At 31.3% G+C, this 25,687-nt stretch overlaps 2 protein-coding genes across 2 annotated transcripts; one reads left to right on the plus strand and one right to left on the minus strand.

The window, feature by feature from the left end:
* Positions 1-3,595: 3,595 nt before the first annotated feature.
* LOC133306176 (uncharacterized) lies at positions 3,596-7,652 on the plus strand. Its single transcript, XM_061506458.1, has 3 exons — positions 3,596-4,079; positions 4,535-4,720; positions 7,357-7,652. The coding sequence occupies exons 1-3, from the start codon at positions 3,606-3,608 to the stop codon at positions 7,642-7,644; spliced, it is 948 nt and encodes a 315-aa protein (XP_061362442.1). The 5' UTR covers positions 3,596-3,605; the 3' UTR covers positions 7,645-7,652.
* A 5,097-nt stretch (positions 7,653-12,749) lies between these two features.
* LOC133306175 (lysine histidine transporter-like 8) lies at positions 12,750-16,136 on the minus strand. The gene is made up of 5 exons (XM_061506457.1): positions 15,817-16,136; positions 14,953-15,086; positions 14,329-14,774; positions 13,329-13,460; positions 12,750-13,235 (listed from the first exon to the last, which is right to left on the minus strand). The coding sequence occupies exons 1-5, from the start codon at positions 16,134-16,136 to the stop codon at positions 12,750-12,752; spliced, it is 1,518 nt and encodes a 505-aa protein (XP_061362441.1).
* Positions 16,137-25,687: the final 9,551 nt, after the last annotated feature.

Here is a 25,687-nt window from a genome sequence, read left to right on the forward strand (position 1 = left end):
AGCGGGTTCAAGTGCTTTCCAGTTGATAAGATCCTTTGATACAAAGTGGGCCCACACAATATCACCTTACATAGCTCCTTTGGGGTTATATCGATAGAACAGGTGGTAATATCCATTGTAATACATGGGTCCTGTATTGTTTGCATTTTCGAATTAATATATAAATTGTAAAATACAAATATTTGGTGAGTGAAACGAAATTAAAAAAAATAAGAAAAAATAAATTTCCACTCACCATTTGGATCTGAATGTGATTTATGCATCCATTTCACCAATTTAGGCACCATGAAAGGATTATAAAGCAAAGTTAGCATTATTGATAATTATGAGGAAACTAATTCTCTGAAGCAAACTAAAACAGTTCGAACAACAATCCACCAACAAATCAAGGAAAACCCGTTTTAAGCAAGGTAACCAAGAGTTAAATATAAATTGTTCCTAAATAATAATGTAGACATTATAGGGCCAATTCTAAAGCAAAATCCACTATATATGTTGCTAGAGTCATTTTAATTTCACAATAGATTAAGATTATTTGAAAGCAACGCGGCTTATTAGGTGGGAAAAAAACTGGGAGATAAATTATGACATATTCCATCCCCATAAAGTAGCGGTGGGGAAAAAAATAAAAAATTCTGCTAGTGAAAAAAATATGTGGGATACGAAATTCATGTGCACACAACATAGTGGGTAAGACAACTTGATGTTCAGTTAAGTACCTAATCAGATATAACAATTTAGGCACCATGAAAGGATTAGAAAGCAAAGTTAGCATTATTGATAATTCTGATATAACAATTTATAAATAATGAAATACAAATTTGAGAAGCAAGTTATGTCATCATGTATATTTATAAGGAAGATACTACTCTCAATATGCTGTAAATATGACAATGTTAAAAATAGTATAAAAAATTAAGACGTTACCAACCGTTAATCCTGTTCTTAGAATGTTGAAAATGTTATCCAGTTCTGTGTTGTTCACTCACGAAAATTGCTGTAAGAGATTAAAGATGAGAGTATACTTTATGAAACGCTTCAACTCCATTGTTTATCAATATCACACTGAAGGAGAAAACCACTAAAGAGATGGCGAGACACCTTGGGAGAACCATTAGAAAAAAAGCAATTACAAGATCAAACAAAAACAACAAGAGAAGAAGATTTGCGTAAGTTGCTTCGTAGAAAACGAAAATATAAACTTGAAAAAATAAAGGTGTTGTGAACCTGAATGAGGGACTCATATTCTATAAGACCTAAGAAAGGGCAATAGAAAAAGAAAATTAAAAGAAATAAAAGAAAGAATAATTGATTTACATTAATCATAGTACGATAGCTATGTACCTAGTATCGAAATGATAATAGAAAGAGAAAACTAAATGAAATAAAAGAAAGAATAATTGATTGGGAAATATTTAATATGATCCAGAACCACTGAATCTTTTGGTGCTCCATCTCACATCATTAATGTTTTCTTTCTCTTTTTATCCCTGTTACTTTCCGTCTTTTCTAATTTTACATTTCTATTTACACTAAGAAATGACTTAAAAAATAGTTGTCCCGATTCACAATAAATAATCGAGAGAAGATTGACTCTAATTCTGTTACGATAGCTGTGGACCTAATATCGAAATGGAAGAGGTTCGACGACCACAATCGCACCTGAAAAGGATCCATTGGGTTCATTTCCCATTCTTATAAACCGCGTTCGTCTCTATATTCAAACGTATATATTGCCGGCACAAAACTGTAAACTACAATGTTAAAAATTGGTGAGGGGATGTTACCAAAAAAAAAAATTGGTGAGGGTCGCCCCCCAATCGAAGTGTACTGATGCATTCTTAACCATTCAAATATAACAAGGATTAATCTAATCTCATGTTACATGAGAGATCTTTTTTCATGTTATAAATATACGTGTGGCGCGACTCATAATTTACAAAAGAAAAAAAGGAAAAAGTGTGTCATGGTTTTCAATGGATCTATTAGAGATAAACTTATGTTGCATAAGAGTAATTTTTTCCATATAATAAAAATAAAAATATATTTTTTTTATTGCATGAAATAATTTTATTCTTATAACACATAAAATGTCACCCACTTTTTACTTACTCTTTTTTTTTCTTAGTGAATACTACCTATTTTTTTTGTCTGTTGTATAAGATAAATTGTTTCATACTATTTGAAAAACATATTTTCCTAATAAAATGGGGTTAAACTGCATCCTATTCCATCAGTGCCCCTGAAACACCACCTCTAAATATACGTTGGGCAAAGGGTAAACACGACACAATAAATTCAACTTGTTTTCAACTAGAACAATGCAGCGTTACAAATAAGCCATTGGTAGAGAGCCAAAAAAAGTCAAACATACTCTAGAACAAAAATTATGACATACAAATATGCTAGACCTTCTCAGTTGGTATACCCTTCGCCATTCGCCATATAATTTTCCTATTTCGAATTGCCTTGTAAAATAAATAAGTTTTTTAAACAAAAACTATAATAGTAAAAATAATTCCATTTTAAATGTTTAATTGAAAATATTATAGTTATTGCGAGTTTAATTTGATTATATAAGAAACAGGTTTTTTAAAAATAAAAAATAAAATTTTAATTTATGTAAAATAATATAATTTTAACCGGTAAAAAATTGTAATACTTGCACTATGGTTTGCAAATGAGTTATTAAATATATCTAGCATACCAGTCTTATATAAAACTAACATAATTTATCTCAGAAAACAACTTTTGAAATAAAAATATTTCACTTCAAATGAAACATTTATTCCTCATCGACCAACCAAACCAAAAATGGTTGATCGGTCATTTTGTCTTTATTTTAAATTTATTTTATTATTTTATTTAATTTTTTAAAATTACATATGAATTTGATTCTCTTAATAAATTAAATATATTAATTTATTTTTGTTTGACAAAAAATAAAACAATTTTTACAAAATAAATTAATCATTTATTTGAGTATAAAAAATATATATAATTTGAGATACGAAAAAAATAATCAATCAATCAACGAACATATAAAAAAAATACTTTCACGTTAAATCTTTACACAATAAAATCATGTAAATAATTAAGTATCCAATAAAGGAAAAAATCAATAGGAGCAAAACATGTCAGTTGAAATATTTTCTAAAAAGAAAGAAAAATATAATTAAATATTTTGTAAAATATATAATATATAATTTTATTTTTAAGGAGAGTCCTAGCCAATAATGACAGTAGTACCAAAGGGGAAATAAAACATCTTAAATTTTAATAAACTAAAATCTGTTATGTTTAATATATTTGTTACAGGACAGAGGGGAAATAAAAATCACGAGTGTCACAAAAGATAGTTTCCATTCCCCCCGTTATATTTTTTTATTTTATTCATATATGAAAAGATTTATTTCCGAAAGTGAAATCCACCTCCACACACAGAATTCAATTTAAAAAAATCTAATATATTTAATATCAAATAATACTAAATAGGGGAACGGCGATATTGATTTTAATTTTATTCTGTTAAATATTATAAAGTGTTCCCCTTGTGTTTGGTTCTTCAGTGTGTCTCTGTGAGAGAGAGAGAGAGAAAGAGAGGAATGGGAGGAAAAATGCACACGAAATCGGACTCGGAGGTGACTTGTAATAGCATGGATCAGTCGTCGTCGTCGCCGCCGCGCTCCCCTCCCCGGCGGCCACTCTACTACGTGCAGAGCCCTTCCCACCACGACGTTGAGAAAATGTCATACGCTTCAAGCCCAGTTGGTTCTCCTCACCATCAACAGTTCCATTACTACCACTCCTCTCCCATTCACCATTCCCGTGAATCCTCCACCTCTCGCTACTCCGTCTCGCTCAAGAACCCTCGCCAACCCTCCTCCTGGAAAAAACTCCACAACCACCAACTTGACGACGATGACGATGACGACGACGACGGCGACGCCGTTCATGACTCAACCCGCAACGTTCGCCTCTACTTTGGCTTCTTCCTGCTTTTCGTGCTGCTTTTCACCGTCTTCTCTTTGATTCTCTGGGGTGCCAGCAAGAGTTACAAGCCTCGAGTCATCGTTAAGGTAACCATCCATCCGAGTTGACTCTGTGTGACTCGGTTTTATTGCTCACTTTTTTTTTAAATTTATTTTTTATAAATTTATTTTCTTATGCGTTAGTGCCTCGTACATTGCCATTGGATTCTTTCTTTCCTTTTGTGTTTTCAGTTAAAACTTTCAGCTCTTCAGAGAGAAGGGGAAGTGATCATGTGGCGAAATTCCAAAACTGCCCTCTTCTCTCTCTCTCTCTCTGGAGACTGCCACATTTAATTTTGTTTCCATATTTTATTTCATTTGAGATTGAGAGTAAATGGAGAAATAATTTCCTTGTTTGGATTGGATGCTGCAATCAACAATTTCTCAGAATTTAATATTGTGGGGCCTTTCCCTGATTATTAGTCTTCTTCAAATTCTTTTGTTTTATTTGGAAAATAATAACTTATGTAATTTTATTTTTTTTTAAAATAAATTGGGGGCAGAATATAGTGTTCGAGAACTTGTACGTACAATCGGGGAATGATGGATCAGGGGTACCAACAGATATGCTGTCGTTGAACTCAACGGTGAGGATCTTGTACACAAATCCTGCTACTTTCTTCGGCGTTCACGTCACTTCAACCCCTCTTCAGCTTAGCTATTACCAGCTCACTCTAGCCTCTGGCCAGGTACCTACTTTCTTTTCTATTTCAAATTTCAATTCCTTTCTACTATATTAAATTTGGATTCTCTCGCGTATGAAAAAGTTATATACTTTTTTTAACACGTATTTATGTTATTTGATTGCGATTATTTATTTAAAATTTATATATTTTATTTTTTTTATTTTATAATTAATGAGTGATTATAAAAAGATTCAAATCTAAATCGTTAAATTTTGAGTCAGTTTCAGTTAAAAATAAATAAAAAATAGTGTAGCTTAGCTTTGATCTGACCCTTGATTTATTTGGTGCATTTTTAAACTTTAAAAACAAAGAAAAAGTCTTTATAGGCTTTTTTCACCCTTTTGTTACTTATTAATTATTTAATAATTATTTTGCTCCTGATTCAGAATTATTTACTAATCTGTCTCTCTTTAATTGATTAAGTCAAAAATTTAATCAATTAAATGGTCAAAATAGGCAAAAATTGTTGACTTGAAGATTTAGTCGATTAAATATTCCTATTTAATCGATTAAATCTCTCATGCATAAGGTTGTTTTTCTGATAAACAGGGAGATTTAATCGATTAAGTTGAAGATTTAATTGATTAAATTTTCATTTGACCGTTTAATCAATTAAATATTCAATTCAATCGATTAAAGAGGAGAAAATTGATAGATAGTTTGCAATAAGAGACAAAATAATTATTAAATAATTAACGAGGGAAAAAAAATAATAAAACCCGGCTTTATAGCTATATAAAGTGAGCATAGAGGGCAAGAAATCCAAGATAGTGGTTTCGCAGCGTCCAAGGGTTGCATGCATGCTTGGGTATGTGAGGAAGGGACTAATGTATGCATCCTTTCGAGGCCAGAAAGAGTCTGTGGGTAGCACAGACATACTGAACGAGTTCAATTTTATTGGTCCCTCTTTATAAGCTTGTGTTTAAAAGCTGCTTCTCCTGCTCTCTACCATCATCCTAGTTGTGGGGACCAAACTGTAAGTTTTATACTATTTTTTTTTTTATTTAGAAAAATTGATTCTTTTGATGAATTCCCACAGAGACTTTATTGCATAGCCCTCAATGTAATTGGCAGGCACCCACCTTACCTCTCACGTGACTTCACAGAAATTTTATTGCATTAGAATTGTTGATTTTCTCCATACCAATAGCGATATAGCCCAAGGTCACAGACTCACAGTAGTACAACCCACAAGTTTTATACTTTTTTTGTTTTGTTTTTATAAAAGCTAATTATTTTGATCAATTCCCCGAGACTTTTTTGCAAAGGCAATGCTCAATTCATCACGGTAATTGGATACTCACTGTACCACCTCTCACGGATTTTCTCGATACCCACAACATGCCATTCTCTAACTGCTACTTGGTAATTACAAACTTATATGATATAATAAATCATTCGCAAAAATAACAATGCCTCGAGCTACAGGCAGCAGCATACTTAAGTTTGGTTTGTCGTTTACTTCAATAACCTTGTACAATTTTTGATACATTTTAACGGCCTTACGCACATTTAAGTAATCACATCTTTATAACTAAATTAATTCTGGATCCAGATTATTCCACACACAAAAAAAATTTGTTTATAACTTTAATTTTCATGATTGATCCTCTATGTATAGGATCTATCAAATTCATTAGCTATTAGTTTGCGAATATGTATCTTTGTTCTTTGATGCAAAGGATGTATTGGGGGGAAGTGTTAGGTGAAGAACAAATATATATCATACATCACAAGCTATAAATTATTTTTATTGTCCTTACGGGATTAACCTTGACCTATAAGCAGTGTTATCAAATTGGGACCTGTTATCGACGTGGTCGGATACTGGATTATTGGGTCACCGGTTTAACCAGTAAGTAACTGGTTCAACCATATGAATTAGATATATATAATGAAATATAAAATTAGAAGTATTTTAACTAATAATTAGAGTTGGTTTAGTGATAAGTGAATAAGTTATAATTCAAGTGGTCTAGGTTCAAATCTTATTATCGGTATTTTTAAAGTACTTTGTCTTCTAAAATACATCAGTTTTTTTAACACTGCCTATACTTCACCAAATAGGGAACAGTATCAAAATGGTTCACCAAGTTTTTTACCTAAATGTCACGCGAACAGTGTTATTTCTCAATCTGCCACGGGGGCAAGTTCGCTATCCGATGTAGCGAACTCGGTTTGCTGATGTGTCACGTTTCTAGTGGACACTAAGTTCGCTACACGGGGTAGAGAACTCCATACTTTTTTTTTTTTAACTTGGTACTTGTTATCCACTAGAAATGTGACATGTCAGCAAACCGAATTCGCTACACCGGGTAGTAAACTTGCCCCCGTGGCAGATTAGAAAATAACACTGTTCGCGTGGCATTTAGATAAAAAACTTGGTGAAGAGTGGCATTTTGGTCGGTGTTCAACCAAATAGTCCTCTCATGCTTTCATTGCCTTTAAAAGTGAAACAAGAGATGGAGTGGACGCGCGAGTCTTATTCTAGATTCAATTGTATAGTTGTTAATATCTCTGATTCATTACTAGTTGTTTTGTTAGACACACTGCATTTGCATCATCAACTAGTTTGACTAATTTCTCATGGAAATATTGGATTATATTTTTTGTATTGACTCGTGTAAATTGGCAAATAGATGCAGCAATTCTATCAATCAAGGAAGAGTCGGCGGAAGGTAGCGGTAGTGGTGTTAGGACACCAGATTCCACTCTATGGTGGGGTGTCAGTTTTTGGTAATAGTAAAGAGCACATGGAAAGTGTTGCATTGCCACTGAACCTCACATTCGTAGTGAGATCAAGGGCTTTCATCTTGGGAAGATTGGTTAAGACTAAATTCTATCGAAGAATCAGATGTCCCCTCACTTTGCATGGCAACAAACTTGGGAAACCTCTTAATTTGACGAATTCATGTGTCTACAATTAAATTATTCCATCCCCTTTGTTCAGATATGCTATGGGTTTCCACATTTAAAGATGGCTGGTACATTTTTGTCTCTTGTTATTTTTTTGAACGAACTTATGGTCTTCTAGGTATATGTTTCCGTACATTTTTAGCTCTTGTTATTTTTTGTTACCCTTGATTCTGCTTGGTACTAGAACCTCACATGTGATATGGATGCCGGGTCTCCGCAAATATCTGAGTGTCAATTTTAATGTTGTAAATTGTGTTCATTTAGAAACCCCTTTCCTTCTTTCTGATCCTACCCGGCTCTAGAGGCTTAACCTCTGTGAATAATGTTGACCAGAGTCCAGAACTGTGGTAGAATTGGAATTGCTAATCTCATCCATCTATATGTATATTACAGCTTAATATGCGGTATAATTCTGTTTAAAACTTATCGTTCCATCGTGAATAATGTTACTGTTGCGAAATCGGCAAGTATACCGTTCGTTCGAAGTAATAAAGTGATAAAAAAAGTATCGTTTTCACGAGTATTAATGCACAAAGTACTAGTTTAACTATTCACCTTAAGTTGGAAAATAAAATTGATTTTGGTTGTGAAAGTAATTGAGTGTTGGAATTTTAAAAACAATAATATTTAAAAAATGCATGCAAGAAAATCAAGAATGTCAAGAATATCAAGAAAATGTGAAATTGATTGAAAATTGTAAAAAGACGGTAGCCATCACCTCTGATCCTCCCTTATTTTCCTATATTGAATTAATTCGTTTGTTCAGACAATTCATTATTTTCCTATAAAATAGTTGAACACTAATGTCTTAGTGATTTCAACTCTTTAACCCAATCAGAATTCTAATGTCTTAGTAATCCCTTTTGAATTAAGCATTAAGCAAATGAATTATGAGTCTGCAATCTATGTAAGCCTATGTCTAGATCATACACAAATTGTTATTCTACCATTGTCCAGATTAAAACCCCAATATGTCTATTGTGAATTCTAACCCTCAAAGCCCTCTAATTTAGAGTGATCAATTCTAAACAGGAATGAAAAATTAAACCAGGTAGAATAAAACAAACAAATTAATTAAATTATAAAAACAATATAGAAATTATAAAGGATTCACATTAGGTCCGTGATCCCAACTCCAACTGCATAAACAAACTAGCCAGACATAGCTGGCTTAAACAAATTAAAATAATAAAAAGAATTCATAAAAGCAATAAAGAAGAAGAAAAAGAATCAATGATCTCCGATCTTCAACTCCGTCAGAATCCTGATCTCCAGCGTGAGCCTCTAAGAATTATCTCCAGCCAAAGATTTTCTGCTCTGAGGTCTAAGTCTCTATTTCTAGAGTTTATGTCTTGCTTAGAAATCTTGATCAAATCTTCTTCTTGTATCTTGATCAAATCTTCATCATATATCTTGATCAAATCTTCATCATATATCTTGGTCCAATCTTTCTGATACAATTCTGAGATAAGTTGAAGATTTTTCTACAAAAATATAATAAAATCAGTGACAAGATATCTGATTGAGATTTATTAATTTAATAACAATTATAGCTCTTTTTATCCAAGATTGATCAAGATTTTTTTCTTTTTGACTTAAAATCATATATATGCCGGAGGTATATCAGTATATCAGTGACCATGGGTGATGAATGATTGGTTTTTGAAAATATACAATCATAAAAGAAATTTTTTTCTCTCTCATTAAAGGGTGTACTTATCGCTGTAAATGACTTTAGAATGAATTGCATTTATTAGATTGGTGACTACATATGATAGTAGTCAAATGTTATTGCTACACATTGCATTTCGTGTTCTGTAATTTCTTTGCCGTGTAATACGATAATCTGTTAGATGCAGAAGTTGCTATCATTGTCCTGCTACAGGTAATTAATTCATAATTACAAAAATTTTACATTATTTTTATAAATTTTTGCAAAAATATTTATAAATTAGATTAACAATTAAAACATGATGAATTTATCGTAATTAATAATAGAAACAGAGAATTAGAGCAGCGGCGGATGTTTGAAAATAATGTCCATTGCACATTCTGCAATTAAATGATGGACCTATTGCAATTAATGACATTTGAACAGGAATTTGGGCCATCGAAGACCAACAGTGGTTGTACAGTCTGCAATTAAATAATGGACCTACTGCAGACTTAAATTATTATTTCATGTGTCAACGCGGCCATAAATATCATAATTGCCATGTTATCCAACTTTCAGTTACAATGCAGCCCACTTTATAAATTAATAATGAAAAAAGTACTTTAGGAGAAACAAGTTGTTTTTGGATGTTTTATTTTTTTATTTTTTGTTGTTTTTCTGGATTATAATATAAAATGCCTTTTTTTATAAGTTTATTTTCTTTTTATAAAATTTTGTGAAAGAAATAATAAATATAGCTCGTGGGAAAAATAAAAAAATAAAAATGCTTAGGAAAAGAAGAGAGCGAGAGTTTTGAAGTTTTTTTTTTTGGTGAGCTTGCGAATTTATTGCAAAGGTTTTTATTTAAGAATAAATCAAATAAATGCACAATTAAATTAGAAGATAATTATATTAAAAAAGTATTAACTTATTTTAATAATAAAAAAAGAATATATTTATTTTATTTTATTTTGTAAATAAGGCTATATTTATTTAACTTAAAAGGGAAAAATGCTCTCAATTAGTTTTTTAAGGCAATATTTCTTCAAGGCAAGGAAAACTCACTCGATACTCCTGTAGTATTAAACTTTGTGCCTCACTCGTTTACTACTTACTGAAATCAAATTCTTAGTTAGATCACTAACTTTGCCAATATTAATTAGGTTAAGCTTGCCTGTAACATGTTTACTGGAATGCTGGTTGGACATGTTAAATGGGTAGTCTTATTAAATAAATTGGTAAAAGGTATGGGTTGCTTTGAAATTATGTTGGTTTGATTTAATCCAGTTCGATTTATATGAACAACTAATTAATTAAATGTGGTATTTATTATTGCACATGACAGTAACAGAATTAGGGGTGTAAATGGGCCAGGCTGGCCCAGCCCAGCCTACGGCCCGGCCTACATTGAGCCCAGCTCAGGCCCGGCCTTTCAGAAAAGTAGAGTAGGCTTAGGCTTATAAAAAAGCTTTTTTAATAAATAGGCCATAGGCCAATTTTGTCAAGCCCGGTCTACAGCCTTGTAGGCTGGCCTATTTAATTTATTAAAATAAAATAATAAAATAATATTTATTTTATGTGGCAAAGACACAAAGTACCAAATACCAATATCTCTTACTTTTTGTGCTATTTTATTTTATGAAAGGAAAACTTGTCTGATGTCTCCAAATTTTACATGCTGTTGCAGCTTAATACCATGGAACAATGAGTACCTTGCTGGATTATGATGTTACTGATGAAGATCTTTCAATAATACTCTTCTTTCCCTTGTCTTGATGGTGGTTTAAAGATTTTTAGATGAATGACATTTTCTTGTAGACTTTATTTCAGCATCTAGTAATTGTATTTTTCTTATCTTTTCATTTCTTTGACTCTATTCCTCTATGATATACATTCTAGAGCTGATGTATTATGTTGACTCTTTCTTGTTTGTCATTTTTTTCTTATAAGAAGTACTAGTGCATGCATGAATGGAACTTTCTTTGCTCTATATAATTATTTTTTTTGATTGGTATATATACAGGGAGGCCTACAAGGCCTGTAGGCCATGTCAAGCTTTCTTATTTTTGAAAATGAGTCGGACTTGGCCTATAAATAAAGCCTTTAATAGGCCAGTAGGTCAGATAGGCTGAATTTTTTTTTACATAGGCTTGGGCCAGGATGGCCAAAACCCAGCCCAGCCCATTTACACCCCTAAACAGAATGTTATCAACAAAAAGTGCATTCCGAGTTTTGTATTTTCTCTTCTTGTAGTCTGTTCAATGCAGGAGATACCGTTAGGTGATAAAGGAGCCATCTTTGTCCCGCTAGAGAGGGTACGTGCCAAAAACTCCTTAAGGCAGATAGATTTGAGCAGTGGAATATGTTTGAAAATAGTGTTTTTTGTACTCCCAAAAAAAAAAGGGGTTTTATCCCATTAAAGTAGCTAAGTTAGTGAGAGACTGAGCAGAAGATGAGAGAATCTGAATTCAATTTTCATAAAGGAAAGAGACGAAGAACTTTAATGTGACTAAGTCTTGACTCAGGATTAGTCTCGTATTTAACTCAAAGAATTGAAAGTTATGAGAATATTAAGGATTGACTTGTGTCAAAGAGGTAATTAAGGTTAATATATTAAGGGAGCATATTTTCTTATGCAACTGAAGAAAATTATTCTTATGTGAAAGACACATAGGCACCATGGGCGTGTAATATATAATAAAATGCCCACTGTACCGGAAAAAGGCAAAAAAAAAATGAAATGAGTCCCACACCATTTTGAGTTAGCTGGAAAGTGGAGACTTCTCCTATTGTATAAGACTTATATTTCTCATACACCAAAAACAAAAAATGTTTTAGAAATGTTTTTTTGCAAAAAAAAAAAAAAAAAAAACGCAATGATATTTTCTTTAAGTAGATTGTTTGAACAAAATTAACTTCAATCGATAAGATTTATTCATTTTGTGTACCTATATTTACCAATCATTTCAAAATAATTAATTTATTGAACAAGAACTGTCGTCGTTTACCATATAAAGAAAAAGGGTAAACAACTTCTCATTTCGAAGGAGAAGTTTTTTTTTGCAGCTAAGTTCATTTTTTGGTGGATCCATTAGTTGTTTTGGAAAAAAAAATAAAAAAAAAATATCACATATTTCAATGCTAGAAAAACGTGTCAGCTGCACCAAAAAAAACTTCTCCTTTGAAAGGAGAAGTTGTTTACCCAAAGAAAAATTATAAATTTTAAATGAGGAGTTTGGGCTTTCGGCTGATACAGTACTTATTTGGTTTAGATTTTGATCATGTCAAAGTTATTCGTCGCAAAATTTTGATTTTTAGTTTTACATGTGGGTTTGGCCACTTTTTGCATTCACTAAACTTGAATTTTTTGTAATAAATAAAATCAATTCTATATGCAGAAAAATGAAATAAATCATTGCTAATTAGTAAGTAGTTTTTACTAGATACTTGTGGATGATATTATCATGGTTTGAAGAAGTTAGCATCTAGGCCTTTAAGAGCTAGAGTCCGTATAGCCGCAACTACCAAAAGAGCGCTGAGAAGCATTCCTAAGCAACCGAGTACAACGTTGAAACACCAAACCACACCCCTTGTACGAGGTTTCTTGATGGCTAACCACATGAAACAGGGGTATGCGTATGTGACCGGCACCAGGGTCATGCCTCCAAGAAGGGCTGCTAGGCTTGGCAGGAATGGGAACGTGACCGCTACAAAGAATGTGAACCCACCAAAGAATAGGCGAAAGCATGTTCTTACCCATAGTGGACATTTCTGATTCTTTATACTCGTGTATCTTATCTCCATGTTATCAAAAACGGGCATGGCATAGATTTGGAAGCTACTCAAACAATGTAGTATTACCATAAGATACATTGCACCCATTGAGAATTTTGTTACTTGTCTCCTGTGGAATTGTGGGAACGCAGTTAACAACCCTTTTGAAGGTATCTGAAACATTCATACAAATTAATTAATCAGTTAAAGGATACTAATAAATTTTTAGAATATTGTTTGAAAAATTTTTCTGCTAGGAGTGCTTGCCTGGTTTCCATAAGCCCAAAATCCGGCAATTGCAAGGGGAAACATGCACATGGCAATGAGTACATATGAAACGTTCACTCCTTTGCGCATTGGTTTTTCGGATGTTTCTTTGAAATTTGAAGGCAGTGTCCCCTGCAAAACCAATATCCAAAAGACAGTCCTTCAGCTGAGGTTATGCCATGTACCTAATTACACCTAATTAAAAATATTTATAGCATTGAGAACCAATTCAACTCAAAAACTTAAGTTGTTGGGTGATACTATATTAATGATTTTATATATCTCTAACACACCCCCTCACAAGAGAGTTCATTAGGCTTGAAAAATGAATGATGTATAGTCTACCGGTGTTAAAAAATTTCATAAAGAAAATGGTGTGGTGAGGATCAAACCTAGGACACCGAGGTTCTGATATCATTTAAAGAACCAATTCAACTCAAAAGTTTAAGCTATTAACTTAGACTACATTAATGATTTTATATATCTCTAACATATAGTTTGATACATCGTAGAATAATGCTTAAGTTGCAATTGCAAAGGTGTACATCATGCAGATATGATACGTACACCGATACTCCAAAACCAATGGCATACCAGTATCGTATTGCGTATCCATGTGTGGATACCTTGAATCATACAGCAGCTGCCATATTTTTGGACATATATAATTTTATTTTTTTTGGCAGATACATGAAAATGTTCAATTACACCACATTTTTCAAGCTGTGCAAGCAGGGGAATTTCATAGGAGGGAGAAATGATGAATGGCAATATTTTGCTGGTTTTGAATTGTGACATTACAAATGAGTACAAATTATATATACAATATCTTTTCTTAGTGACATCTTATATATCGTATGAGATACTATACTTAAAACCGTAATCATACTAGATTCTTTGCAGGAACGAAGAAACCATGTAACATAGATAGTATGCAAATATAAAGTGATGCATGGGTAAGTGGATGTATTATTACTATTATTCAATATCAAACACTTGCCTGTATCTCGAGCAAAACATTGTGACCTCTGAATGCTAGCACAATGATTCCAATGGCATTCAGAATGTCAGTGAACTTAGCCACAGTGGAGTCTTCGTGTAGGGATGTAGTGTAGGATACACCATTGGGCCTACCCTTCTTAACAGAGAGAGCCCAAAAGAGGGTGCAATAACAGATGGAGGTGATGGCACCGACGAGAGAGACAGCAGCCAATGAGTTAAGGTTGGGCAATTGAGCAATGAGAATGGCCACAACCGTAAACACCAAGAACCACTCAACAGCACTCAGTGAGAGTGCATTACACGTGTGCCCATTATCGTTGTCGCAAATTGTCTTAAAAAGTAGCTTCATGGTCCCACCACCGGTGATGATAAGCATGACGCAGGTACCTCCTGAAAGGTACATAACAGGGAACAGCGCTGCTACCTTTCCTACTATCCCTTTACCTATTAACATGCACAACAATATACTGTAACTGTTAAGCCTCACTATTTTTATTTTGACTTAATAATGTATTAGGAATGAAAATTCTATTGTCTTTGAATTAACAATTAATATTTCTTATCTTTTCCAATGAAAAACTTGCCTTGGGTATAATATAATAAAGAAGGAGTTTGTGCTTACCGAAGGCAGTCATGGCAAGGAAGAGGTATCTGCTGTAACGAATTCCAGGGACAGATTCATGAAGTCGAACAAGGAGAAATATGGTGTAGAGCTGCCAGACAAATGCTACTGATAAACATACAATACCCCATGCCCTGCAAGTCATTAAATATTATTATTCGGCATAAATATTATGTCAACATAATGTACAAAAGGAAAAAACATAATTATTTATGTCAACATAAACCAATGAGTATGCATGACAGATTTCGCATAGACTGCGGTTGGCTGATTCGACTTGGTTTTGTTTGTATGTCTTTGTCAGTCATCCTCATTTTTTATCTCATACGTAAGATTAGTTGAAGCTTTTCTAGAAGGACTTGACTTTGTGTGCATGTGGGTTGCTTTCCTTATATGTTAATATTATAGACTAGACCTCTAGTTTACTGAATAAATGTTGAACATTAGAGTCCAATTTTTTTGTTAAAACCAGTAATTGGACGCAGTTCGGTTTGAATTTTCAACAAGATAACATAATTAAAGTTGCTCTGTTTTGTTTTCCACGCACACGCAGATCATGAGTGAATTTTAATATTATTGTATTACATACTGTCCTATTAAATTTAGAAATTAAAATTATATATAAAAAAAGACTCGTATCACAATAAAAATAAAGTAGACGTACTAAATTAATGTAATTAAATGCATAATATATTTTTAATTTTAATGGTGCCGTGACTTCTTTCTTGTAAAGAATTAATTCAACTCAAAAGTTTAACTGTTGAGTGAAGTTACATTAATAATTTTATATATCTTAACACTTTTTAACGCTAAAAATATATTACCTAGAGAAAAATATATTAAGGAAAGTAGGTAGGTACGTACCAACCAAGAGTGGCAAAGGCAACAGGAAGCATGAGAGCTTGAAACCCAATGTTGGAATTAAGAATATGGAAGGCTGCATAGTAAGCATTCCCATTTCTGGATTCAGTGATAGGAAGCCACGCATCTTTTGGATGTTGATTCTGCTGGTGGTTCTGTGCAATGGGTGAGGGATCAGATTCAAAGGCACAAGGTTGGCCTTTGGGAGTGGGAGAATCAATGTGTATTAACAGAGGAGAAAGTGGGGGTTTGAAGGTGGCATCCGAGTACTGTAGCAGAGCTATTTCTGATCTGAAATATTGAACTTCGGCCACTTCTCCCATGTGCCTTGCCTTCTTTAATTATTAATGGATAAATGGATGGAGGAAAGCAGCAAACTTTGGAAATGAAGACAATTTCAGCTGCAAATGAGTTATATATACTATATTAATGTTAATTCTAATAATAACACCAACCAACTCACTTTATCAAAAGACTTCTGAAACTGCTTTAAAATTTAAACTTAGAAGATGAATTGAACTTGGAAGATGAATTAAATGAATCCGCGGACTCTTGCTTTTATAACAAAGTATGTTTCACGTCCAAACGCGTGGATTACACTTTTTTCTTTTTGGTATAATGTGGATTACACTTTAAGAATGACGCCATGTTGCTGATCTCATTCCTGTAACGAAGCAGTTTCTCGACTATTTTTGAATTGACTGAAATGCCAAAGCCAGAATATATATATCGTGCTCTGTGGAGCTCATATGGACTGTACTAATTTTGACGTGTCTAAGAAATAAAATTAAATATTAATATATATATATATAGGTAAAATCATTTCTACGGCCGTTTTACGTACAACAACGATATGTGTATAGTTATGATTCTTTACATTTAATGCTTTTATCTTTTGTATGGTTATCATTCTCCGAATTTAATACTTTCACGTATATATATGACAAGTATTTGATTGCTACACGTACAGTAGCTACAGAAATTTAAACTCCGTATATATATATATATATATATATGAGGAAGAGAAAAAAAAAGAATATATAAGCTCTATATATTTTTATATGTATGTATAAAATTTTTTTATCTCATATAACATAAAAATATTAAACTAATATATTTTCTTTTTTAGTTTTCTCGAAGTATTCCCCGATCGACAGAAGAAGACTAATCTTTTTCAAGGCATAGAAATCATTAAAGTGAGTTTCGCCTCTACGAACAAAATCTTTTCCATAAACACATATTTATACACAATGGTAATAAAAAAAATTAGGCCCTCCTTTATAATAATTATTATTATCACTTTAGATGGTTAGAATCAAATTATTTTTTTGGGAATAATATTTCTCATATAAAATATATCTCCTACTTATACATAAAAATATTAGGGGTGTGCAAAATAATCAAAAAATCAACCGAATCGAACTACCCTTAAAATAATCGATTTTTAAAAACCAGTTTATGAACCGAACCGGTTATTAAAGAACCAGTTCATGAACCGAACCGATTTTTATAACCAGTTTAAGAACCGAACCAAATTGATTTTTATAACCTTATTTTTTAAATTTTAAATTTTTTTTTTTCAAAATAAGGATGACCCGAACCGTTTCCAACCGAACCAAACCACTTTCGAACCGAACTAGTTTTGAACCGAACCATTTAAACCAATTCGATTCGGTTTTTCAAAAAATTCGGTTCGGTTCGACCTGTGCACATTCCTAAAAACTATATCGGGTTTATGTGAGGTCATGTGAAAAGAAGATAAAAAAATAGCGCCCTCACATTTTTATGTGTGTAGGAGATAAAATTATCTCTTATAATATGAAAAATATTAATTCTTATTTTATTTTATGTTATTTATTTTTACCGTACTAAAAAAATATAGAAAAAATAATTAATTGAGAGAAAAGTAAACGAGTTTGGATGAGATGACTCACGTGGATAGTTTATTAGTTTCTCGGAAGAAGTTGCCCAGCAAGTTCGAAGTTCAGACAATTGAATTCCAATTTCCAACACGGGCGGCGAGGTTCAACAAAATTGAAAGGGAAACGAAGTATCTTGACATGAGTCATCATGACCTTGGCCTTGACCATCTAGGCATCTGCTTACATTCTCTTATATTCCTTTCTCTAAAGATTTTTGTTTAATTATACTTTAAAAAAGAATAATTAAATTCCTTCAAAGTTACCGCTTATTACATTAATTGTTGTGGTCAAGGAAAAAGTTAATATTCACCTCAAAACACATAATTTTAGTGTTGAGAAGTAGAGGCGAAGGATATCTTACCCTACGACGATGCTTATATGTAATTTATCATTATTTTTGTTTATTTATTTTTTTATATTGTTCAAGTTTGGTATATTGCGAGAGAGAGACAAGATGACTAAGAGACAAAGAGAGAGACAAGAGTTTTCTATTATTGCAGAACCATGAGTCAAGTAGCAATGTTCTAGGTTGCAAATTGCAAATGTTCTCAGTAGATGTCCCTCCGATACAATGCTATTTATGTGACCTAACCGCTTAATCGCCATCCTAACTGGCGAATTGTCAACCTAATTAACTTCCAAGCTTACCTTTCGTGATAAAGGAATAGAGATTCGTTTACTAAAAAGTAAAATAAAATAAATTTAGGTGATCACGATAATTAGAGTGTTCATCAATCAATTCAAATCGATTTAAATTGTGGTGACTGAATTGAAAAATCGATAATCAAAAATCGAAAATCGATAACCGAGAACAAACTGCAAATTTTAATTCGATTAGATCAATTTTTGAATTGGTTGATGAAATTGATCCAATATATTAATTCCTATCTATCTATCTACTTGGGCTTTTTCTCAATCATAGCCCAAAAATTATAAACTCAAGATCTATTAACTCATCAACTAAACTCAAGAAAAAAACTAGTTACATCTCATCAACAAAATTTCATCTGTGTAGAGTTTCATATCTTATTGCCCAAAAAAATAAACTATAATATCGTTCAATGATGCTTTTGTATTTCAAAAAAAAATTACAAAGTCAATATATGAAAAAAAATATTATTTGCACAATAATTATGAAACAAATTTTAGGATTTTCAAAAAATCGAGAACTGATCCAATCCAAATCGAAAAAAGTTGGATTGGATTAGATCGGATTTGAAAAAAAAAAATCCAAATCGAATGGATGATTACATGATAAACTGAAGGGATTGGATCAGATAATTTTTGCTTCCAAAACCGATCCAATCCAGACCGCGAACACCCCTAACAATAAATATAAAATAATGGATAGAATTAAAAAAGTAAATTATATTTTTTTAAATAAAATAAAAAATATACTGAGTTTTCAAGTACTACATGAGTACTTGCTATATTTTTCTTAACTTCCCTTACTGACCTGATGGCTTCTCTTATTCTTTGTAGTATACACTTTCCAAACTTTTCTCCCAAAACATTTGAAAACTTCATGTTTTTAACAGCAATTCAATTAAAAAAAAGAAGAAGAAGAAGAAAATGAAATCCTCATCAAGGAACCTAAAGTATAAACATTAGGAATGGATTCGTACCTATTTCATAAAACATATATCGTTAATGTTGGCTGCAGTTTTGGCAGAAGTTGAAGGTTTATCATCAGAAAAAGACCTTAGGATACCCAAAAAAAAAAAAAAGACCTTTGTCCTCAGCATATAAGCGCGCTTCCTGCGGGTACCGTTGTTTGGCGAAAACACAAAGTTCATAGGGTCAAAGTCAACCTTCCAGAGATGATCCCTTTGCGGCAATGTACCAAACTTGAACATCGAGATGATAATAATAATGTTGGATCTTATTGTTTAATTCTACATTTCTACCCTTGTTGAATCAAACACTGTTAATTTTTGGTAAATAAAAAATTGTTAATTCTTTTAGTAGTTAAATGATAAATTTTAAATGTTTACCAAATAAATTTTAAATAACATTGCATATAGCGTCGCGTTATTTCTAAATAATACAAATGGTTGTTAATTAGAATGGGGCCACCACAGAAATTTTTTATAAAGTAAATGGTTGATAAAACTTTAAAAATAAAAGGTGGGTTAAGTGATAAATAAATTTAAATTCAATAATTAAGAAACCCATGTACTATTAAGAATATTAAAATCCAAAACAAAACAAAACTTACAGACACGATGCAATTTCAATACTCCAAAGCATGTTAATTATCTTCTCTCTTTCGCAGAAAAAGCCTACCTGTGTTTCTTTTGTGCATGTGGGTGACATTACATAGAAAGACAAAATGTATTTTAAAGACAAAAACTACGGATGTGCATAGGTTAGGTCGGATCAGGTTTTTGTCCGACTCGACCCAACTTGATTTTTATAGGTTAGGTATTTTGACCCGACCCGCTTTAATTTGATCCAAGTCAGGTCTGACTTGGATTGAATTTTGTTGAACTAGTTCAGAACCAGTTTGGATCTGACCTGACTTGGTTTCTGAACCGGGTCAAATCTGACCTGACCCGTTTTTGACTTGATTTTTCATAAAATTTTGTCGAAATTTTTATGATGCAAAAGACGAAAATTTCGTCACAAAATTATTTTTTCGTCGAAATTTTTACAAAAAAAAAAATTCTATTGAAATTTAGTTTCCGTCAACAATTTTGACGAAAATGATTTCTTCCATCAAATGTTTTAAACGAAAAAAGAATTTTGTCAAAAACTTTGACGGAATGTTTTTCGTTCAAAATTTCGATGGGAATGTGTTCTGACAAAAATTTTGACGGAAATTATTTCGAGGGAAATGTTTCATTTGAAACTTTCGACGAAATTTAGATTCTCTAAAGAATTTTGACAGAATATTTTTTTCGTCAAAATGTTTTTTTTGTCAAAAAAATTTACGGAATTTTTTTATAGAAATGTGTTTCGTTGAAAATTTTTTATCAAAAAACTTGTCAAAAAATTTAACGGAAATTTTTTCGTCGAAAACTTTCGCCGAAATTTGAAATCTGTAAAGAATTTTGATGAATTATTTTGCCGTCAAAATTTTTTGATGACGAAAATGTTTCCGTCGAAAACTTTCGCAAAAATTTGAAATCTGTAAAGAATTTTGATGAAATTTTTTGCCGTCAAAATTTTTTGATGACGAAAATATTTCCGTCGAAAACTTTCGCCGAAATCTGAAATCTGTAAAGAATTTTGATGAAATTTTTTGTCGTCGATATTTTTTGCCGTCAAAATTTTTTGATGACGAAAATGTTTCCGTCGAAAACTTTCGCCAAAATTTGAAATCTGTAAAGAATTTTGATGAAATTTTTTGCCGTCAAAAATTTTTGATGACGAAAATATTTCCGTCGAAAACTTTCGCCGAAATTTGAAATCTGTAAAGAATTTTAATGAAATTTTTTGCCGTCGAAAATTTTTGATGGAAATGTGTTTCGTCGAAATTTTCAATTAAAATTGTTTTGAGGAAAATGTTTCATTTGAAACTTTCGACGAAATTTAGAATCTCTAAAGAATTTAGACAAAATATTTTTCGGTCAAAATTTCTTATCGAAATATTTTTGTCAAAAAATTTTACGAATTTTTTTTACAGAAATGTGTTCCGTTGAAAATTTTGATGGATATATTCTTTATCAAAAAACTTGACGAAAATATTTAGTCGAAATTTTTTGATAGAAATGTGTTTCGCTAAAAATTTCGACGAAATTTTTTTTGTCAAAAAGTTTAACGAAAATGTTTTCGTCGAAAACTTTCGCCGAAATTTGAAATCTGTAAAGAATTTTGATGAAATTTTTTTCTGTCAAAGAATTTCGATGAAAATGTGTTTCGTCGAAAGTTTTTATGAATATATTTTTTTGTGAAATATTTTGACGAAATTTAGATTCCGTAAAAAAATTTGACAGAATATTGAAAATGTGTTTCGTCGAAAGTTTTTATGAATATATTTTTTTGTGAAATATTTTGACGAAATTTAGATTCCGTAAAAAATTTGACACAAAAAATATTCTGTCAAATTTTTTTACCGATATGTTTTTAGTCACAAATTTTGATGAAAATATTTTTCGTCAAAAATTTTTGCGAAATTGTTTTACAGTAAAACTTTTCTTATAATGTAATTGTGATTTTTTTTTCACATAATGGGAATGGGTCAGTGGGTCAATATTAAAACGAGTCAGGTCTAAAACTGACCCAAATAAAAGTGGGTCAGTATTTAAAGCACCTCAAAAAATATGGGTATTTATGGGTCGGATCAAGGTCGGACCAAGGGCAGGGAGAGTGATCCAGTTTTTTGCACACCCCTAACAAAAACAAATGATTGTTAAAGGCTACATTACAGGAAAGGAAATATGGTAGTGACATTCATTAAAAAGTATTTAATATTAAATTTTAGTACAATTATTTAATGGATTAAATAACTTATAAGATTTTAAGATATTACATTATATGTTTAATTTATACTTTTATTTTAATTTCTTAATAAATATCTTAATAATCAGTCCAATAATTATATGTACACACATCAGCATTACTTCTTCAGAGGTTGCAATATGATTTAATTGGATTAACCTGTTTAACAAAAAAAATGACAAATTGCGTTGCATACACTAATCAATTTTCTTAACTTGATCTATAAGTGCAACTGGCCGTTTGCAGTGGTAGTGGCAGTCAATAGAGGTTGTGGTGAAAGACCGGCGATGGTGGATGTTGGTAGTGATGATGACTGGCAATGACAATTGTGATCATGATTACTGATCAATGGCGATGGTGGCAACGCAACGGTGGTGGTGGAGCTAGCTGCCAGCAGGAACCGCCTCTTATGTTTCAACAAAGTTCTTTGAATAAGAGGGATCTAATATTTATCGTATCTAACCCTCATTAAAGTCCCCTTGGCATAACTTATTATGTTACAAGTATAATAGTTTGTCATATCCTGGTAATTCATCAAACAATGGATAAGTTCATGGTATAATAGTTTATCATAATATTGTGACCACCAAACGAGCAAAATGTATAACACTTTATTATCATTTATTTATTTTTGAATATATTAAATGGGATAGGATATTGTAACAATCAATTAGTGTTACTATCAATGTTACTACGAATCAATTTCACCGTTAGATCAATTATGCAACGGTTATATTTATTTCCATCTTTGTATGGTTATGATTTTCCATATTTAATGTAAAAACATTAAATATGCAAAATCATAACCATACAAAGGTGAAAATAAATATAAAGTATTAAATATGAAAAATCATAACCATACAAAGATGGAAATAAATATAATCGTTGGATCAACATAATCAATCTAACGGTGAAATTGATTGGTAGTAACACTAATTGGTTGTTACAATATCATTTCCATATTAAATTTTCTATTTTTCAATGTATTATTTTTAAGGAGTGACACATTTTACTTATAATTTATTTTCTAAAAATAGTTCTTTTAAATTATTTATGCATATTTTTAAAGTTTTAATTTTTTAAATATTTCAAATTTTATCTAAATTAATTATTTATATTATCTTTCATATTTTAAATATTTTTTCGTAGATATAGTTTCTTCCTTATTTTAAATTTTTACTTAAATATAAAAATATTTATACAATACACAAGGCACATTTCAGTAATATAAAATAAAAAACCATTATTACAAGAATACTTATAATGTTTTTATTTGAGAGTCACAGCCACATGAAAATATTGTAATGATTTTTACCCTTAGGTAGGGTTAGAAATCGATATTCAATCAGGGTGAATGCAAATCTAGCAATCTCATTGAGAATTTTTTAGAGAGATTATAAATTATCCACCATTAAAATCTTTACATCAACTAGCTGAATTCGAACTCATGCCCTTATAAAATATGAGCCTAATCCTTAAACAATTATGCCCATCTTTGACGGCGGATCCCCTTTCTTTTCCTTTTGTTTTTTTGGCGAATCCCCTTTTGGCCTCTATGTATTGTCACCCACTCCCACTCACCACAATTGGAGCAATGAGTGCCGAGTTCACAGTCCTCCGTTTGAGTGGTATCAGGAAAGGTGGATTATGAGCAATGAGAATACTATATTTAGTCGATTATATTTATGTTATAGGAGATAATTTTATAGATTTATTTTTTTTGCAGTTACTGCAGATAAGTTATATGCAGTAAGTTCAATATTATTTTGGGGCAAAAATCATGATTTTTTTGTAATTTTAATTTATTTCAGGGTTGTTATAATCTTTATAATTATAATTTTTTAATCTTTCAATCCCAAAACGACGTCGTTTTGAGAATAAATGCAGATAACTTATCTGCAGTAACTGCAGAAATATTTTTCAGTAATTTTATTTCCTATATACATAAACGTATATGAGATTCATGTAAACTCATGTGAAAAGAAAAGAAAGAAAAAGAAATTATGTGCTTCACATATTTTTATGTATGTGAAGGAGATAAATTATCTTCTATAATATGATAAACATTAATCTCTTATATTTAATGATTTATGTTTAATTTAAAAATAAATTATAAATGCGAGAATATATATATATATAATATATATATATATATATATATATATATTTCTGGAATTTATATTTCTATTTTAAGGTAGAAATATTCTCTCTATCACATAGAAAACATTTCTCTCTCTCTCTCTCATTTTCTCATTTTTTTTCTCTCTCTCAAATCTTCTTTCTATGATAGAGAATATTTCTGCCCTAGAAGGCAAAAATATAAATCCCATATATATGATATATGTATTCATATGTGTGTGCATACGTATGTGTTAAATTATTTTTAAATTAAATATAAATCATTAGAAATGAAATAATAAAATTTAATATAAAAATATCACAGTACCTAAGATTTTTCCATAGCGGATGCCCCTTTTAAGATTTTTTTTCTTCATATTTCTGTGGTAGATGTTGATTCTTTGGCAGGCAATAGTATCTAAAATTACAACTGGAAAAATATATAAACGGTCATTGGAAACATACAGGTTGTCCATAATAATTATGATTCATTCCTTTTGCCTTTTTTTTGGGTTAAATTCCCTTAGTTATTTTAGCTCTTAATACAATATCTTTCAAGTCATATAAAATTATTTTAAATTTAAAATGAATCCTCTAAATCATAGAATGATAATGAAATACACCATCAACTAGGGATGTTCGCGATCTGGATTGGATCAATTTTGAAAGCAAAAATCATCTGATCTAATCCCTTCAGTTTAATCATATAATCATCAATTTGATTTGGATTTTTTTCAAATCCAATTTTATTCGGTTTGGATTAGATCGATTTTCGATTTTTTGAAAAACCTATGGTTTGTATGATGATTATTGTGCAAATAACATATCTTTTGTATGTATCGACTTTGTAAAGTTTGTATGATGATTATTGTGCAATCTAGAAGCATGGTACAAAGTAGATACAAAGTAACTCACATTTTTATCCTGTGGAATATATGTTGTACAACAATAACTCACGTAATAAAAATATATTATGTATCTTACAAAAAAAAAAAGCATAACATAGATCAAGCACAAATCATCCAAAAACTGATCCAATCCAATTCAATTTTGTGGGTTTTTTTTTATTTTTGATTTTTCGATTCAATCACCGCAGTTTGAATCGATTTGGATCAATTGATGAACACTCCTACCATCAACCAATATAATGATAACGAAATAAACCATGAACCAGCATTTATGAAATATGAAAAAGATTCAGATGGTTCGATCCTCTTGTTTTTATTTCTCGAATCCGGATCCTAATTGACACCTAATAGACAAGTGCATCATATGTCCTCGCACTGACCCATCCTCTTCTCTTAAGAGCACTACTACAGTGCTAGCTAGCTCGATAGTCAATATATTTATGATTTCCATCGAAAACTACTGGCTAGAACAAATGCACTCAT

Source organism: Gastrolobium bilobum, unplaced genomic scaffold, assembly GCF_033153095.1.
Source record: "Gastrolobium bilobum isolate Gb01-03AN ecotype WA unplaced genomic scaffold, APGP_CSIRO_Gbil_v1 utg57853, whole genome shotgun sequence".
In the NCBI taxonomy this organism is placed as follows: domain Eukaryota; kingdom Viridiplantae; phylum Streptophyta; class Magnoliopsida; order Fabales; family Fabaceae; genus Gastrolobium; species Gastrolobium bilobum.

Bases quoted from the DNA above. Each gene is read 5' to 3' on its own strand.
- LOC133306176 (XM_061506458.1), top strand. From the start codon at position 3,606: ATGGGAGGAAAAATGCACACGAAATCGGACTCGGAGGTGACTTGTAAT. The intron at 4,080-4,534 runs GTAACCATCCAT...AATTGGGGGCAG, and splicing joins AGCCTCGAGTCATCGTTAAG to AATATAGTGTTCGAGAACTT. The intron at 4,721-7,356 runs GTACCTACTTTC...ATTGGCAAATAG, and splicing joins TCACTCTAGCCTCTGGCCAG to ATGCAGCAATTCTATCAATC.
- LOC133306175 (XM_061506457.1), bottom strand. From the start codon at position 16,136: ATGGGAGAAGTGGCCGAAGTTCAATATTTCAGATCAGAAATAGCTCTG. The intron at 15,087-15,816 runs GTACGTACCTAC...AATGACTTGCAG, and splicing joins GCCTTTGCCACTCTTGGTTG to GGCATGGGGTATTGTATGTT. The intron at 14,775-14,952 runs GTAAGCACAAAC...GCATGTTAATAG, and splicing joins CCTTGCCATGACTGCCTTCG to GTAAAGGGATAGTAGGAAAG.